Genomic DNA, 19350 nt, shown 5'->3' on the forward strand with positions numbered 1-19350 from the left:
CATCATCGGTTCTTCATTCCCCTTGGAGCATTCCCATCAGCATACACACATCCTATAAAATGTCTACCATCTTAAAACAAACAAACAAAATTCTTCCCTTGAGTGCACACCCCCTCAAACTATTGCCTTATCTCTCCTTCCTCCTCTGCCCTTTATTGTAAAACTCCTCACAGGGATTATCTAAATCATTGTCTTTGTCTCCACTTTCTTTCCTTTTCTCTCTGACACACACTACATTCAGGGCTTCTCCTCACCAGCCACATCAAACAGCTCTTGTCAAGGTTACCTATGCTATAGATGTAACTCAATGAGGCCTAAAACCAAAATTATGAGGAGAAAAATCAAACACTGCACTAAGAAGATCCTGTCTCATCCTACCACCCATCAAGAGTCTTGAACACTATTGTTACTGAAGCTAAGGTGCAGATATTCACCAGGTGATGCCTTGGAGTAAAGCTGTATGTGAGATAAGACCAAAATGGGGCCATAGAGAAAAGATCCTCGCAGCTCATTTTCCTCTGGGCAAATAATTGTCATGCCACCTACAGAAGCAGTGTGAGATCTGGCTTTGGGATTCATAGAAAAGGGAGATACCAATTAAAAACTGAAATTACCTGATTCTTGGGAAATAACATGTGAGGGACATCTGGATTGTAAACTTTTCCATGTATAAGATAATTTTCTTAGTTAATCTTACCCAGGTGGCCTGCATAATCTCAGTCCTTCTCAATAAAACAGAAGTCTCCAGTAATCCTGAATTCAAATGAATAAACACCATGTAAACATTTCCAGTCTATCCCATTGGTTCAAGAAATTCCTGGTGGCCTTCACATGTGTTCTCCACGGGTCTGAGGGTGATAACTAGATTATATGGCACCTTTGTGGGAATGAAGAAAATGTTGCCATCTTCCAGAACTACTTAGGGGAAGTGATCATTCCTATGGGGCAGAGGGGGAGCTGGGGCACATGGGTAAAGGAAATAGAAAGGAATAAACTTAGTAATAAGATGATATGTTCTGGAGATGTAGTGTACAACACAGTGACCATAGTTAACTATCATGTTTTATATATTTGAATTTGGTAAGACAGTTCTTAGAAGTTCACTCATATGTAAAAGTTAAGAAACAAAAACAAATGAACACAGGAAAAAAAAGAGACAAGCAGAAAAGCAGACTCTTCAATACACGGAACAAACTGGTGTTGCCAGCAGGGAGGTGGGTGCCAGGGGATGGGTGAAACGGGCGACGGGGATTAAGAGCACACTGTCTTGATGAGCACTGAGTCATGTACAGAACGGTTGAACAATCATACTGTACAACTGAAACTACTATAAGACTGTATATTAATTAGACTTGAATAAAGAAAAAAGTTCACACCAAAAAGAAATAAGTAAACTGAAATTATGTAAGGCAATGAATATGCAACCTAAAAAAAAGGTTACCTATGCTATCCACAGTGCCAAATCCAGAGGCCAGCAGTCAGTGCGCACCTCTCTTCACCTCTCACAAGCACACCTTTACAAGTGAGTGTCCCCATTATGTATCCCATCCTAGCTGACTGGATAATCCCCTTTAGAGCACCTTTATTTCCCAATTCCAGAAACCAAACTCTCTTAGTTTCCCTCCTACTCCATTGGCAACCCTTGTATCCCCTTTGTCAGATTCTCCTAATCTCTCTCAGCTCTAAAACCTAGAGTGTCCCAGGGCTCAAAGTTCAGACTTTTCTCTATCTATTGTAGTCTATCTCATCCAATCTCACAGTTTTTTTTTTTTCAATCTCACAGTTTTAAATCGCAGTCATTCAGAGGACTCATACATTTACTTCTCTAGTTTAGATCTTTTCCTTGAACTCCAGACTTAGACGTAAATTTTCTGACATTTCCACTTGGGAGAGTATCTCCCAACTAGTCTTCCTGCTTCCAACCCATGTTCCCCTGGAGTCTGTTTTCCACGCAGAATACTGAGTCAGAGCTACTGAGTATAGTTGTGCAGACCGTACACTGTGCAAAGGCTCCTGGTGGGGGTAGGAGGAGGATGAGGGAGGACGGGACAGCAAGAGCTCAAATCCAGTCCATGCTAGCTTACCAACCCATGCATTCTAGGGCTATAACTGCCCAAAGAAAGGGACACCATTTTCTAATTCACAAAAAGGCGTACGTTGAACAGCAGCAACTCTGGCCGGAGGGATTGATGTCACACATCCTTACCTCAAAGCCGCCAATGGCTTCCTATCTTTCTCAAAGCAAAAGCCAAAATCCTTATAAAGCCCAATAAAGTCCTACGCAGTGTTAGCCTCTGGCATCTAACTGCCTGTTACCCATCCACTCTAGCCACATGCTTCCCTGCCACTTCTTAAACCTTCGAAGCACGCTCCTGGCTGAGGGGCTTTGGACCCTCTGCCTTGAGTGTTCTTCCCTCGGGTAGCTTCACAGCTCTCCCCTTCATTTCCTTCTTGCCCCTGCTTCAAGGGCATGCTATTAGAGCAGCCTTCCCTGATCACTCTACATAAAACAGCAACTATTTAAAAATAACAGCAGTTTATTTGGCATTTTCTACCTTTTTTATCTTCCTTTATCTTTCTCCAGGGCACTTTCTACCTGACATATTAGATATTGTTTATGGTCTTTATACTTCACACTTGCTTCTATGAAGACAAGAACAATATTTTATTCATTGTTGTCATTCTAGTCCCTAAAGCAGTGCCCGGTGCACAGCAGCCGCTCAGGACATACTTGCTGCATGACTGAACGCCCAAGGCGGCAAGAACCTCCAGTTACAATGTCTACGTTTTCAAAAAGAAGGGAGCTGCATCTAACTCAAAAGTTAGGTTCTTAAGTCAGCGGGTAAAGTGAAAATATAGTTTAAAATCACCCTGGAAGATTCCTAGATTCCTTTAAAAAAAGGTGTCAAGTTTGAGCTAGACATATTAGCTCTCAATATGTCCGAAAGGACTATTTTTCTTCTAGAACAACAACAACAAAAAAAAATTGTAGATTCTCTGGTTGAATGTCATTCAAGTATTTGGTTATGTTAGGGTCTGTGTATAAAAACATATATTTAAACCCTAAAGTCACATACTTAGTACATCAAGTGGCTTCAACTACAAAAAGCACTTGGAAACTGAGACTGACCAAGGGAATTGTAATTCTTCTTCCATATCTTGCTCACCATGGGGCCCAGATTCATTTAGTGGCAAGTTTAAACTACCCAAATGCTATTTGCTTTTCTTTTTTCTTTTCCTGAGTGCATATAGTTGTATTCATTTAAGTTAAAAGCATGTTTGATGCAGTTAAACTCCAGCACTCACTTATATTCCTTTCTAACTAATATTTAGCCAGGAGTTACTTCCACAAAAGAGACAGAGAGTGTGTGTGTAGCTTTAAAGAAATCTTTCCATCTCTAAAAATTCCAGTAGACAGCTTGCAGTGCCATTTGAGAGACAATGAAAATTCTATATCTATACTGCGTAGCATGCAGCAGTAAAATCTTTACTTTCATTAAATTTTCATTGGAATTATCAGAATCTATTCATTATTTAAAAGTTGAAGATGAAAGAAGCCTGGATATGATTCTGTCGCTGGTCATCACATGAAGCACCGGTGAAGATTTGGCTGATATGTCTGGAAAATAGATAATTCATCAACTAAAAAGACAGAGAGTACAGACAAGTAGCATTTGGGGACTTTCAAACTACAATGTGTAAGAAATACTGAGAATACTTTTCATCACTTTCGCCATTTCTAATATTTACTTTCCTGGTAACATGAGTTATAATAACAGTATTATACTCAATTCACAGTGTCATGTAAGTTGAAGTTACCTTCAGATTTCGACCTTCCAAAAAAAGCTGTTATTTGCCAACATGCCTCTAGAAAAGGTTACAAAGTGGGAGACTGCACGGTTTTAAAACAAGAGGAACAATTCACTTGACCAAAATTACTTGGCATTTTCCCCCCTTCCTCTCAGCTCTCTGCTGTCCCACAGATTAGGAATTGATACCGTTTCTATATTTAAACATTAAAAAAGCATAATGACCTGGATGAGCGCCTCGATTCACTGAAGATACAAAAGTCATCGCCATCATCCCAAATTCTACTTGAGGCCTTTCTATTGCCAGCACTGCCACCACCACTGCCGGCGCCCCCGTGAGATTTGCTAGTGTGACTCCTGCCTCCTCTTCCTCCTCTAGAAGACCCTTTTCCACCTCCTTTGCCTGGCTTGCCTTTTCTTCTTACTGAAGAACTCATTTTCACCTGCAACAGAAAAAGTAATACAGACACCATAAAACCAGACAAGTGTGACAATCCTTTGTCACAGTTATGGATATAGCCCATTATAAAGAAATAAGGAAATGCACGTTTTTAAAAGGGTCAATCTAGGGGAAGCATAGACAATTGTTTTAACAAAAGCTTTACAAGCTCATCCCTCTGAGGATTAATATTTAGTGAGTTTCTCTGACACAGATTTCTTAACCAAGGTTATGCATCAGTTGAAAAGAGATGTTTTCCATGTATTTAATATGTGATTTGATAAACAAAATTTTAATTTACATATACACTTTCAAAGACACAGATCTGGTTCAGAGATTTTGCCTGGGTAGAGTGAAAGTATAGAGCTTTTGCATGCAAATGAAGTTAAGTTGTTAACCACGTTAAAATAGAATGTTGTAACTATAAGATGTTTTATGTAAGCCTCATGGAAACTACAAAGCAAAAATCTACAGTAGATATACAAAAGAGAAAGGAATCAAAGCATACCACTACGTAAAATCATCACATCACAAAGAGCAAGAGAGGAAGAAATGAGCAAAGGATCTATAGAACACCTAAGTAACAATGAACAAATTGTCAGTATTAAGCCATTACCTATCAATAATTACTTTAAATGTAAATAGATTAACTTCTCCAATTGAGAGACACAAAACGGCTGAATAGATGAAAAAATAAGACTCAACTATACGCTGCCTACAACAGAAGTGCTTTGGCTTTAAGGACATCGACTGAAAGTGAAGGGATGGAAAAAGCTATTCCATGCAGATGGAAACCAAAAGAAAGCAGGGGGAACTATACTTTTATTGGGCAAAACAGACTTTAAGGCAAAAACTAACAAGGGACAAAGATGGTCATTATATAATGATAAGAGAATTAATTCATCAAGAGGCTCTAACAATTGTAAATACTTATGCACCCAACATCAGAACACCTAATATATATAAAGCAGAATAGAATTTATAGACCAAAAACAAAGTAAAAATGAAAATGATATATTAAAATTATAAAATATAGCCAAAGCTAGATTTTATTTTTTTAATTTTTAAAAAAATTTTATTTTTTAATAGATTTTATTTATTTGTCAGAGAGAGCGAGCACAAGCAGGGGGAGCTGTAGAGGCAAAGGGAGAAGCAGGCTCCCCGCTGAGCAAGGAGTCTAATGCGGGACTGGATACCTGAACCCTGGGATCATGACCTGAGCAGAAGGCAGACGCTCAACCGACTGAGCCACCCCGGCATCCCGAAGCTCAATTTGAGATATTTTCTTAGACTTACATATTCCTATAATAAGAGAAAATAGTTTTAACTCAAGAAGTAATAAGCTCGGGGCGCCTGGGTGGCACAGCGGTTAGGCGTCTGCCTTCGGCTCAGGGCGTGATCCCGGCGTTACGGGATCGAGCCCCACATCAGGCTCCTCTGCTATGAGCCTGCTTCTTCCTCTCCCACTCCCCCTGCTTGTGTTCCCTCTCTCGCTGGCTGTCTCTATCTCTGTCGAATAAATAAATAAAATCTTAAAAAAAAAAAAAGAAGTAATAAGCTGCATTAAAAAGAATAAAATACCTAGGAATAAATTTAACCAAGGAGGTGAAAGATCTGTGCGCTGGAAACTATAAGACATTGATGAAAGAAACCGAAGAAGATACATATAAATGGAAAGATAGTCTGTGCCCATGGATTGGAAGAATTGGTATTATTAGAATGTCCATACTACCCAAAGTAATCTCCAGATTCAATGCAACCTCTATCAAAATTTCAATGGCATTTTTCACAGAAATAGAACAAATAATCCTGAAGTTTGCACTGAGCCACAAAGACCGTGAATAGCTAAAGCAATCTTGAGAAAGAAGAACAAACACAATCCCTGATTTCAAACTATATTACAAAGCTATGGTAATAAAAACAGTGTAGTATTGGCATAAAAACAGACACACAGATGAATGGAACAGAACAGAGACTCCAGAAACAAACCCACACATATATGGTCAATTAATTCACAACAGAGGAGCCAAGAATATACAATGAGGAAAGAAGTCTCTTCGATAAATTGTGTTGGGAAAACTGGATAGCCATATGCAAAAGAATGAAATTAGACTATTATCTTACACCACAACCAAAAATGAACTCAAAATGGATCATAGACTTGAATATAAGACTTGAAGCCACACAACTCCTAGAAGAAAACATAGGCTGTAAACTCTTTGACATCAGTGTTGGTGATGATTTTTTGACTCTGACTCCTAAAATCAAAGGCAACAAAAACAAAAATAAAAAAGTGGGACTACATCAGACTAAAAAGTTTCTGCACGGCAAAGGAAAACAGCAACAAAATGAAAAGGCAACCCACTGAATGAGAGAAAATATTTGCAAATTATGTATCTGATAACAGATTAATACCTAAAATACATAAAGAGCTCATGCAACTCAACAGCAAAAAACCCTAAACAATTCAATTAAAAAACTGGTAGAGGATCTGCACAGACATTTTTCCAAAGAGAACATACAGATGACCAACAGGTACATGAAAAGATCAACATCACTAATTATCAGCAAAATACAAACCAAAACCATAATGAAATATCACCTCACACCTGTGAGAATGGCTATTATCAAAAAGACAAGAAATAATGAGGGTTGGCAAGGGTATGGAGGAAAGGGAACTCTTACACATTGTTAGTAGAAATATAAATTGGTGTAGCCACTATGGAAAACAGTATGGAGGTTCTCCAAAAAGTCCAAAATAGAACTACCATACAATTCAATAATTCCACTTCTGGGTGTTTATCCAAAGAAAATGAAAACACTAATTCAAAAAGATATACATATGGATATATACAATGGAATACTATTCAGCCATAAAAGAGAATGAAATATTGTTTTTTGCAACAAGGATGGACATTGAGGACATTTTGCTAAGTGAAATTAGTCAGAGAGAGAAAGACAAATACGTACAATCTCACTTATATGTGGAATTTAAAACAAAAGCAACTAAGTGCACAGATAAAAAGAACAGATTGGTGGTTGCCAGAGGTGGTGGGTAGAGGGTGGGTAAAATGGGTAAAGGGGGTCAAAAGGTACAACTTCCAGTTATAAAATAAATAAATTATGGAGATTTAATGTACAGCATGATGATTATAGTTAATAATACTCTATTGCATACTTGAAAGTTGCTAAGAGAGTAAATCCTAAAAATCCTCATCAGAAGAAAAAAAATTTTTTTGTGACTATGTATGGTGGTGGATGCTAACTACTAGACTTACTGTGATCATTTCACAATATATACAAATGGCAAATTGTTATGTTGTATACCTGAAACTAATATAATGTTATATGTCAATTACACCTCAATTAAAAAATGGTCCAACTATATGCTATATATTTACCACTTTAAATTCAAAGAAACAAATAAATGAAAAGTAAACAGATGGTAAAAGATAAATTATGCAAATAGCAACCACAAGAAAGCTGGAGTGACTGTGCTAATATCAGATAAAATAGACTTTAAAGCAAAAAAAAAGTTACTGGAAATAAAGAAGGACATTTCATGGAGGCCTTGGTGGCTCAGTCGTTAAGCATCTGCCTTTGCCTCAGGTCGTGATCCCAGGGTCCTGGGATCGAGCCCCACATCAGGCTCCCTGCTCTGCTGTGGGCCTGCTTCTTCCTCTCCCACTCCCCCTGCCTGTGTTCCCTCTCTCGCTGGCTGTCTCTCTCTCTCTGTCAAATAAATAAATAAGATCTTTAAAAAAAAAAAAAAGGACATTTCATAATGATAAAGAGAAGATAAACAATGATAAATATATAGGCACCTAATAACAGAGCACCAAAATACATGAACCAACAACTGACAGAAATGAAGGGAGAGAGAGACACTTCAATAATAACAGTTGGGGACTTCAATACCCCACTTCCCACAATGGTGGAAGAACAATGAGACAGAGATCAACAAGGAAACAGAAGACTTGAAACACAGTATAAACCAACTAGACCTAAGAGACATCTATAGAACACTCTACCCAAGATGATAAACATTTTTCTCATTTGCACAAGGAAAATTTTCCAGGACAGACCATATCCTAGGCTATAAAACAAACCTCAATAAAGTTAAAAAGATGTATTACAAAATATGTTTTGCAACCACAGGAAAATGAAATTAGAAATCAAAAGCAGGAACAAATTTGGGAAACTCATTGTCATGTAGAAATTAAACTAGGCCTCTTTGTATTCTTCAAAATCCTTCATAATAATACAGATTTATACAGTGCTTATTTTATGTTTATCTCCCCCTTCTTCCTCTCAAAAAGCTCTTTGAAGGCAAGGATTAGGTCTATTTTGAGTTACACAGTGTCTGGTGCCTAGTAGGAATTCAAGATATACTTGTGTAATGAATGACTGAAGGCTGAGTAAATGACTGATATGAGAATGGAGATTCATTCACTCCACAAATATTTTTTGAGCACTTATGATGTGCCAGATCCTAGGGATATAACAGCAAGGAAGACAAAATTCCTCATGAAGCTTACCTTCCAAAGGGTAAGACACAAATAAACAAATAAATAGATAATACCAGTTAAGAGTTATACAGAAAAAAAAAATCTTAAGACTGTTATTTTAAAGAGAATGGTCAGGTAAGGCTTCTCTGAGATCATGTTTGAGCAGACACCTGAACAAACTGAGAGAATGAGCCATGAAATATTTGTGAAAAGAACATTCTGAGGGGAAGGTGCCAGGTCCAGAACATCTTCAATGCATTGAGCTGGACAAACAGTAAGAAGTCTGATGGGTCCGTACTGAAGTTAGGAGAGGGGATGAGGTCAGAGAGCAGAGAAGGCCAAGAAGAAGCTGAAGACAGGGGGAGCACTGGGAGGAGAGGCAAGAGAGAACAGGTTGTAACCTCAGTAAAACCTGCAGGCCACAAAGCTAACGTTGCATTGCCACAGTAAAGACCTGGATGGTTTCATTTTTAAGTTGCAGTTATTGCCAGTTTGGGCTAATACTTGACTTTGAAGATTTTATACACAATATTTTTGTTATACATCACGATTTGGCCACCTCTGCTCTAAACAACAGAATGAATTTTCTTTTTTTTTTTTTTAAGGATTTTATTTATTTGACAGAGAGAGAGACAGCCAGCGAGAGAGGGAACACAAGCAGAGGGAGTGGGAGAGGAAGAAGCAGGCTCCCAGTGAAGGAGCCTAATGTGGGGCTTGATCCCAGGACTCTGGATCACGCCCTGAGCCAAATGCAGACACTTAATGACTCAGCCACCCAGGCGCCCCCAGAATGAATTTTCTTAAAGTGAGCTCAGTTTCTGAACTTTTAGTGATTCATGAATGTACATAGATTCTGTGATCCCATTTCATACTGCACCATACAGGAACACTTTGTATAAACGAATTGCTTTTTGTTTTCACATTATTAGTACTATCATGGTCCCATTACATGCCTATTAACCTCATAAATGTGTCATTAGTCTTTGAAAAAAAATATGTAAATATGTATGCAGAACATGAGAATTTCTCTCCAAAGTAGGGCTTAAAGTATTTTGGAAAACTTTGACAGAGTGTATCACATGAATTCAGATTTACCTCAATGCCAAGAATTATGTTTAGATAGGAAAAAAGAAACTTGTTTTGATCTCAGATAGAAAAATAGGTTGCTTTGGGTTTTATGTAGCTTTAGATTTTAAAAAAGCTAGAATTGTGTTTAAAAGTGATTTGGAAATTTTTAAAAATTTATTATTTATTTATTGTTAAGATTTTATTTATTTATTTGAGAGAGCGACAGAGAGAGTGGGTGAGGGGCAGAGGGAGAAGCAGACCCCCTGTTCAGCAGGGAGCCCAATGTGGGGTCCGATCCTGGGACTCCAGAATTGCGACATGAGCCGAAGGCAGACACTTAGCCGACTGAGCCACCCAGGCACCCCATTTCTTTATTTTTTTTAAAGATTTTATTTATTTCCATTTCCAACGACATGGATGGAACCAGAGGGTATTATGCTAAGTGAAATTAGTCAATCAGAGAAGGACAATTATCATATGATCTCACTGATATGTGGAAGTTAAGAAACAAGGTAGAGGCTCATAGGGGAGGAGAAGAAAAAATGAAACAAGACAAAACCAGAAAGGGAGACAAACCATAAGAGACTCTTAATCTCAGGAAACAAACTGAAGGTTGCTGGAGGGGAGGGGGTGAGGGGATGAGGTGGGTGGGTGATGGACACTGGGGAGGGTATGTGTTGTGGTGAGCGCTGTGTACTGTGTGTAAGACTGATGAATCACAGACCTGTACGCCTGAAACAAATAATACATTATATGTTTTTAATAATAATAATAATAATAAAGATTTTTAAAATTTATTTACAGAGAGAGAGAGCAAGCACAAGCAGGGGGAGTGGCAAGCAGAGGGAAAGGGAGAAGCAGGCTCCCTGCTGAACAGAGCCTGAAGTGGGGTTTGTCCCAGGACCCTGGGATCATGACCTGAGCTGAAGGCAGATGCTTAACTGACTGAGCCACCCCCATGTCCCCTGGAAAAAAATTTTTAAGTTCTAAATATGATAGGAAGTCACTAAAGAGCTGAGGCAAAAGACTGCTAAGGCTGACTCATGTTTTAAAACAATTACTCTAGCTGCTATGTGAAGAATAAAGAGACTATAGGGGGGTGAGGAGAAGCCAGGAGGCCAACTAGGGAATTACTGCAGTTGTTCAGGCAGAAGAAATACAGAAAAAATACAGTGGGTTGGACTAGGGTGGGAGAAGCAGACACTTGATCTTAACCAAAAAGCCAAGAAGCGATTAGGTGGGAGCAGCAGAGCTGAGAAGTGGTCACAGACTCTGAATGTATTTTACATGTAGATGAATTAGATGAAAAGTATGCGAAAGAAATGCCTACAATTATTTTAAGATTTTTTGGCCTAGGTTAACTGGGTAAATAGTGGTGTCATGTGCTCAGAACTGGAATATTGGGGAGGAAAAAATCTGGGGGGGGTGTCACAAGTTCGGATTCGATCTGTTACACTTGAGATGCCAATTAGATACTCACATGGATACATACTGAAGGTTGTTGAATATACAAGTCTGCCTTAAGGGGAAAGTTTAGTTTATTTCATTTAACCCTCTAAAAATCTAGTAAATATTATTTTCTATATTTTATAAAGGAGGAGACTAGAGCACAGATAAATTATATGATTTGTCTAATGTCACCTGATGTATAGAAGCAAAGTCTGGAGCCAGGGTTTGAAACAATCTGTTTGACACCAAAGCCAAAATTCTTTCTACCATACCTCCTCCTCCTCACCACACACACGTACCTTATATCTTTACTTCATAGTTTAATGATAAACATCACCCCCTTTGATTTGTGCCTGGGTCTTAATTTATAAAAGTGACAAGGAAAGGTCAATGCCACCAAAAGAAAAGTTTAATGTTATTCACCGTTTAGCCAGAAAGGAGAGAGTCACAGCATGCCACAGCAGGCCAGGCCACAGGAGGAAGCACCAGTGTCAGTCAGGAGGCACAAAGGAGCCAGGGGAAGGCAAAAGCCACAGTCTTTCTTAGGGTTTCTGCAGGTAAGGTAGGGTGGAGTAAACAGTTTAGGACTGGCCAGTTAAAATAATTCCAGCAGGCTATGGGGCCTAGGGACTGTCCCTAGTTGCCTGTGACCTGGCCCTGGGTTGATTTAGGGGAGGGAGGAATTGGCTTGGGGTGCAAAAATTAGATAAAGGAGGTAGGTGGTTGGGGGTGGGTCTGCATATGAAAGGTGTGTTCACAGGTCAAGGTGACTTAGCTATCTCTAGGAAGGGCAGTTTCTTCCTGGCCAACTAGGCCCCCGATGTGTCAAAATATAATAGAATATGGAAAACAAAAAATGATTAATACACTTTTCCAATCCGAATTTAAAATCCCTTCATTGCAAGTTTCCTGACTCCAGATCTCTTAGATAAGAATATCATAAGAAACCCAACTATCTCAAATTCTTCTGTAAAAACAGTGGTACTCATACATACACTCACAAAAATGGAGGGTCATTTAAAGCTTAACAGGAGACTAAAACAATCAGACAAACTGAATTCTGTAAAGTTGTGTATTAACAATTACCTATTACTTCTAGAATTCAGAAAAAGGGTAAGGATATACAAATCAGACAGAAAGATTAGAGCTTCAGCTCAAAAAACACCCAGTCCAGGTAAGTTTGTGTAAGTAAAATACATTAGAAAAAAAGCAAGACGATAATGTGCTTTGATTTTTAAAGAGTGGCTAGCCAACAAGACCGCGCCCCAACTAGCTTGCCTAAATAATGATCAACAACTTGTCTCACACCGACCGAGAAAATGTCACCTTTACAACCTGATCTAAGATCTGTTCTCAAAATGTTTAAGGAAGACTTGCTGGCTGTATACAATATGATTCAGCCCAGGTGTTTTTAAGTGAATGGGAATTAGGTTGCACAATCTACATGGATAAATTTCACTATTCTATTTCATTTAGCCTGGGAAGATTCCAGCTATTTTTCTTCACCGTGGACACAGGGACCTAAGTTTGGCTCAAAGAGGAGCCTTTGTTTCACACCCAGAACAGGCCCCCAGGAACAGACTCACCAAACAGGGCACTGAAAACTGATCACACATCACTCCCTTCCCAGGCAAACCTCTGACTGACCCCATCTATTCAGCTCCACGCAGATACCTACACCTGGTACCTTTCTTCTAGCATACACTCAGTTCGATATGGTGACAAGAAACAGAAAAGGAAACCTGAGCCTCTCCAGAGCAACCCCTTACGCCTCTCCGAGCTGAATTCGGCTTCCTCGCCTCCAGCCTGGGTGAGGAGAACCTGGGATCCCGCTGGTGCAGATTCACCGGCCCCAGCCAGCCTGCCTGGATCCCACCCGGCCGGATGCTGCTCAGCCCGTGACCACCCCCGGACAGGGAGGCGGTAGAAAGGTCCGCACACTGACAACCCCGGCGGCTCGCAGACCACGCACACAGGCACACATCCCTTGTCCGCGTTCGGGGAAGCCGTGGCGGGTTCGCAGCGCTGCTTTCCGCGTCGGCTGTCCGGAGCGAGAGCCCACGGCTGAGGGGTCCCGCCCGGGCTTCGCCACCCACCGCGACCTCACCTGGAGCGGCTCCGAAGCGGCCCTGCTGCAACAGCACAGCCTGCTGCCTTCCGATTGGCTCAGCTTCGGCCCCTCGCATATTCGCTTCCGGGTGAGAGGTGCCTCGTCGCCCCGGCAACCGAGTCGCGCCCTGCGCGGAATTTGCGCTTCCTTCCCTCAGTGCCATAGAGCTGGCGGCCCAGGAGGAACCCCAGAGTCAAGAAAGTATCTGCAACACACCTCTGTCAAGTGAGTGCCCCTTCTCCCAATGCCCTGAGCCGGGAAGGGCTCCTCTACGTAGAACGCTTATTAAGACAGAGCGTGGCCACTGGTAGCTCCTGTGTGGCTGGGACTTATTTCCTGATCGTCTACACTGGGGATGACGTGGAGACGCGGAGAGCGCCGCCCCCCCTACCCCCGGCCTGGCAATCAGAACATCTGGATTCCAGCTCTGTTTCGGCCATCGATTTGCTGTTATGACATCTTAGGCAAATGCCATCCTCTCTAGATTTGTTTCCTCTATGGTGCCAGATAGTCTCCGTCTCTTATGTTCCTTCTCGCTCTAACATTACAAAGTTTCAAACGTGGAACCATTTAAGGGCATTTGAAAAATTTGGTTTATTGTATGATCAACTTAAGTACCCTGCTTAATAAGCATTTAAAGATTGCTTCCCAAGCGCCGTTCGTTCGCTAGCCATTCAGTTCCTACCTACAAGTACTAAGCACCTACCACTAAGTACTATGCTGGACACTAGAGTGAAAAAAAAAAAAAGATTTGACTAATCCCTGATCCCCGACCTAGACGAGCTGGGTATTGTGATTAGGGATTCCAGCACAAAAGAGTTATTTTAACAGGGTTCTAAGTACTATAGTAGGGATCGGCCCAGAGTGCTATGGAGACTCCTAGATGAGTCTGGGGGTGAGGGGAGATAAGAAAGGCTTTGCCCAAGTGATACCTGTCTTTTTCTTTGTGCCTTTTTCCTGGGAAAAATTTGCAACTTTGTATTCCAGTTCACCGATTTACTTTTCAGTTGTGTCCATTATGCTATTCAGTCATTACACCAATTATGTTATTCATTCCCTAGCTTGCTAATTGGTTCCTTTTCATAACCATCTATTTCTGCCTCAAGGATACTATACCTTTCTCTCTGAGGATGTTACAGTATTTTTAAGTCTTCTACCTATTGTGTTATGTTTTTTTCAAAGGGGATGAGCCTTCAGTCTTTCTCAATTGGCACCTAAATTAATTTTTAAGTAAAAATGTCAGTTCTCTTGCCCCACCTATAGAGATTCTGATTCAGTAGTATAGGAACTTGCAAGCATCCCAAGTAATTCTGAGCCACGAGCCACACTTCGAGTAACATTCTGGTAGACTCTATTGTCCCAGAAGTTAGAATTTGCTTATCTTCTCTCTATATATGTTTTCTTTGGCATTGGGGGAAGAAATTTTTAACAGTTTGGTCCACTAAATGCCCCAGGGCTTTCAGGCATAGGTTTCCCTCAGTCCTTTCTTTTGACCTGGCCCCCATTCCAATCTCATTCTGTCTAGACAACCTCACCCCTACCTCTCCCCACTATCATTTACTGTCTTTATTTTTCTATTCCCTCCTTCCGCCAATTCCTCACTCCACTTTACCTCTGTGAGGGCATCCATAGGTCATATAGGCTACCCATGAGAAATAAAAAAACATATCTACACAAAAACTTATACATGAATGTCCACAGCAACGTTCTTCATAGCAGCCCAAACTGGAAACAACCCAGCTGTCCACCAGTTGATGAATGGATAAACAAACTTATTTCTGTACAGTGAACTATTATTTGGTGGTAAAGGGATGAAGTACTGCTACACACTACAACATGGATGAACCTTAAGAACATTATGCTAAGTAAAAGAAGCCAGTTATAAAGGACCACATACTGTGTGACTCCACTTATAGGAAATGGCCAGAATAGGCAAATCCATAGAGACAGAAAGTAGATTAGTGGTTGCCAGGAGCTAGGGTGAGGTGGGGCTAGGGGTAGAGAAGAGGTGGGAGTCGAAATTAGGGGAATGAAGACTAACTGCTAACATTCTAGAATTAGATTGTGGTGATAGTTGCGTACCTCTGAAAATGCTAAAAAAAAAAACCATTGAATTGTATACTTTTAAAGGGTAAGTTTTGTGGTATGTGAATTATATATTTAAAAAGCTATTATAATAAAGAAATAAATAAAAAAGATCATCTAGACAAAGTTATTCATCTCCCCAGGACCCTACACTAGACAATGGAAATGCCAAGTAATCATGATACGCTTGTGATCATATGTAGGGAGTCAGTTTGGTTAGCTCTTAAAGCACATTTGTTACAGGTCTTCTCACATAAAAATATTTACGTTTATGTGACTTTTCTTAAATCTTTTAAAACAGCTGCTGAAGTGTATAAGATTAACTTTATATTTCCAAATGGAGACAAGTATGGTAAGCATAGATTTCAATTACTTTTTCTATCTAGACTAAAATTAAATAGCATAAGAGTAAAAATAATGAGACTGTAAATTTTGTTAAACTACTATTGGGATATTAACTCCTTTAAATAAAATGACGTAGAAATACCAATAGATGGATTTTAAATTTAAACTCTAATTTAAGTCTAGACAGTATGCCTTGGAAACCTATGTATGGGATCAGTCAGTCTTCCTGGCCGGTGTGTTTTAATGGTTACATGATCTTCTAAGGGGCGCCTGTCTGGCTCAGTCAGAAGAGCATACAACTCTTGATCTTGGGGTCATGAGTTCAAGCCCCAAGATGGATGTAGAAATTACTTAAATGAATGAATAAACAAACAAACTTAAAAACAAAAACAAGACCCTCTAAGTCCATGGAGCTCCTTATCTCTGGCCTCATTGGTTTTAATGCTAGGGAGCCAAAAAGACCCACAGGGGTGCAGTTGTGATTAGGCCTGAACATAAATACTTTATTACCTACCTAGTCAAACAAGGTTCCCATGCATAATGGATTACAATATATTTCTCTCTTGTTTAGATGGTGACTGTACAAGAACATCTTCTGGAATCTTTGAGAGAAATGGAATAGGTATTCATACCACTCCTAATGGGATTGTCTACACAGGAAGCTGGAAAGATGACAAGGTATTATTGTTGTTGTAATATTGACAGTGGATAAGTAAACCTATCACTTGAATGATTCCTGGCCTTTCACCATTAATGAAAAACACATGTGAGTAGACTATATAATAAAAATAACTGATACGAACATAGAAGTGATATTAAAGTCATAGAGGGTTTGTCATCTTTTTTTTTTTAAGTTTTCTTTAATCTCTACACCCAACGTGCCCCCACCCCCTCCACCGAGGTCAAGAGTTGCATGATCCTCTGACCGAGCCAGCCAGGCTCCCTGTCATCTTTATTGTCATCTTTCTCATCTCCTATTCACTGAGTAAAACTAAATGCATTACATAATTTACTCCTTTGATACTCACAGCACCTCATGAGGTAGGTACCATTAATGATCCTATTTTACAAATGAGGGAAATCAGGCTCAGGTTTCTTGCCCAGTGAGTGATGAAACCAGACGTGGACACAGGTGTGCTTGAATACAAATTTTTGTTCCGAACAACTTCTTTGTACTGTTTCCTGGGCTAACTAAGCTGGTTGTCCTTTAAGATTTTTGATATATTCAAGATATCTTGAGGACCCTATTGTCATCATCATGGACCCCTTAGATGTTCAAATGCCCCAGATCAGGAACATTTGACTTGGTGGGCTTCAGAGAAAGATGCATTTGAAGGACAATGAGAAATGGTAAATGTTGTCTTATTTTTGTGGAAATACAGGGTGATATAATGATGGATTAAATAATAACTAAGTGGATGATAGACTATATATACATATTAAGTATTCTAAGGAAACTGAATGTTAGTTACTGAGGTAATTTCCTTTTTTGCAAACAGATGAATGGTTTTGGAAGACTTGAGCATTTTTCGGGAGCAGTGTATGAAGGACACTTTAAGGACAATATGTTTCATGGATTGGGGACTTATACATTCCCAAATGGGGCAAAGTATACTGGAAACTTCAATGAAAATAGGTAGGCTTAAAATAAAAAGTCATTGTAGTTCTAAAAGGTTCTTTTCAGGCATGTTTGCTTAAATATTATATTTAGTCAATGCTAAATATTCTTTTGTAATATATTTCATTAAAATATATTTATAATATGTTTTTAAAAAATTGTTGGATTAGGGGCACCTGGGTGGCTCAGTTGGTTAAGCATTGACTCTTGATTTCAACTCAGGTCATGATCTCAGGGTCATGAGACTGAGCCCTGCATTGAGCTCTGAGCTGGGTGTGGAGGCTGCTTAAGATTCTCTCTCTCCCTCTGTGCCTCTCCCACCTCTCTCCCTCCCTCTCTGTTAAAAAAAAAAAAAGAATTGTTGGGTTATTTTGGGGGAAAATGTTATAAAGAGAGGCTAAGACCATCAAGAGCTTCCAAAAGAAAATATTCTTATTGATAATCTATTAGACTTTTCATTTATTTCCTCTTACCTCTCCTACTGTTATAGAACTTCTTGCCATCAGCTTGGAAATGGAAAGCTTGTCACAATCACTGAGAAAATTTAGGCCAAAAATTACTTTCACTTGAAATATCCTGATAAACTTTTTTTCCCCTTAATTTTAGAGAGGAAGGGGTAGAAGGAGAGGGAGAGAGAATCTTAAGCAGGCTCCACACACAGCATGGAGCCTGACCCCGGGCTCGATCTCACATCCTTGAGGCCATGACCTGAGCTGAAATCAAGAGTTGGATGCTTAACCAAACTGAGCCACCCAGGCACCCCTATCCTGATAAATTTTTTAAAAAAGCAGCCTTGGGGGATAATATCATAATTGTGTATTGGATTTTGACATGATATATGTATGTATTCTTACTAAGCTAATTTTTAAAATGTAAGCAAAAAGTTTTCAAACTGTAGAAGTGTACTCACTGTTGTCCTTTCTGAGCTTATGCTTGAAGGAAAAATAAAAGTGAAATGAAACAAAAGCACACTTTTACAAGCTTAATCTTCACACTGAATACCATGCCACGTCATCCAGAGGTTCATGTTCATTTATAAATATCCTTTATTTCCAGAATTGAAGATGCAACCTAATTGTTATGAAGTGGTTGATATAAATACATTTTGAGGAGGACAGAAAAGTGTTCACCTTTTTTGAGTCTCAAGTCTATGCTGATAACACACACTTTTTCCACTGTTGTTAATGAAAGGAAAAAATCTAACCCATGGCATAAAGGTCTGTCTGTTTATGTGAAGTACATTTTCACTACTCCCAAGAGTCCAAGAAAACCCCCCCATAGAACACAGCACCTCACACATAGTTGATGTTCAATAAATATTTGTTGAATAAATGAATGAACTAATATGAACTTTTCATTTTTTAACTGATTGTTTTGGTTTTGTGTAAACTTAGTGTATGTGATCCTAAAATCTTGGACACCAAAATTTGTATAATAATAATGTTTGTTTGGAATAGTAATGGTTTTGGGTAGGATATGAAAGCAGGATGCTGAATTTTATTTTACTTTATTTTATTTTTTTATTTTATTTTTAGGATGCTGAATTTTAAATCAAAGTTTGAAAGTGGAAAGTTATAATTCTTCAGGCATAGAGTATAATATGCTAGACAATCGTATACCTGGACTGTAAATTCTTGGTCCTGGTTAATGAACAAATTTATTTTTCTACTATTTTCTACTATTGCAGGGTGGAAGGTGAAGGACAATATACTGATATCCAAGGACTAGAATGGTGTGGTAACTTTCATTTCACTGCTGCTCCGGGCCTGAAACTAAAGCTCCACATGTAGTATATTCTGCATTCAAGTTTCAATGTGGTAACTGAACCTTTTAGTTATGAGAAAAACTTAGTCATCTGAAATAACTTCATATACTACCTCTGTATCATAATTTTGCCAATAAAACCATCTCTCAATGCC

At 39.3% G+C, this 19350-nt stretch overlaps 2 protein-coding genes across 2 annotated transcripts in view; one reads left to right on the forward strand and one right to left on the reverse strand.

Moving 5' to 3' along the window:
• Positions 1–13447, reverse strand: part of DHX57 (DExH-box helicase 57) — a 57538-nt gene extending 44091 nt beyond the window's left edge. The window contains exons 1-2 of the mRNA XM_008700205.2: positions 13381–13447; positions 4035–4252 (exon numbers count right to left, since the gene is read on the reverse strand). Coding sequence (XP_008698427.2) covers positions 4035–4246 — 212 coding nt within the window. The 5' untranslated portion in view covers positions 4247–4252; positions 13381–13447. The remainder of the gene's footprint in view (positions 1–4034; positions 4253–13380) is intronic.
• A 28-nt stretch (positions 13448–13475) lies between these two features.
• MORN2 (MORN repeat containing 2) lies at positions 13476–19350 on the forward strand (the record flags this gene model as incomplete). The annotated part of the gene is made up of 5 exons (XM_008700203.2): positions 13476–13608; positions 15770–15820; positions 16385–16491; positions 17313–17449; positions 19119–19350. Coding segments are annotated over 5 exons (531 nt in total), but the record flags the coding sequence as incomplete, so codon positions are not given.

The sequence above is a fragment of the Ursus maritimus genome, unplaced genomic scaffold (assembly GCF_017311325.1).
Source record: "Ursus maritimus isolate PB19 unplaced genomic scaffold, ASM1731132v1 scaffold_6, whole genome shotgun sequence".
NCBI classification, from domain to species: domain Eukaryota; kingdom Metazoa; phylum Chordata; class Mammalia; order Carnivora; family Ursidae; genus Ursus; species Ursus maritimus.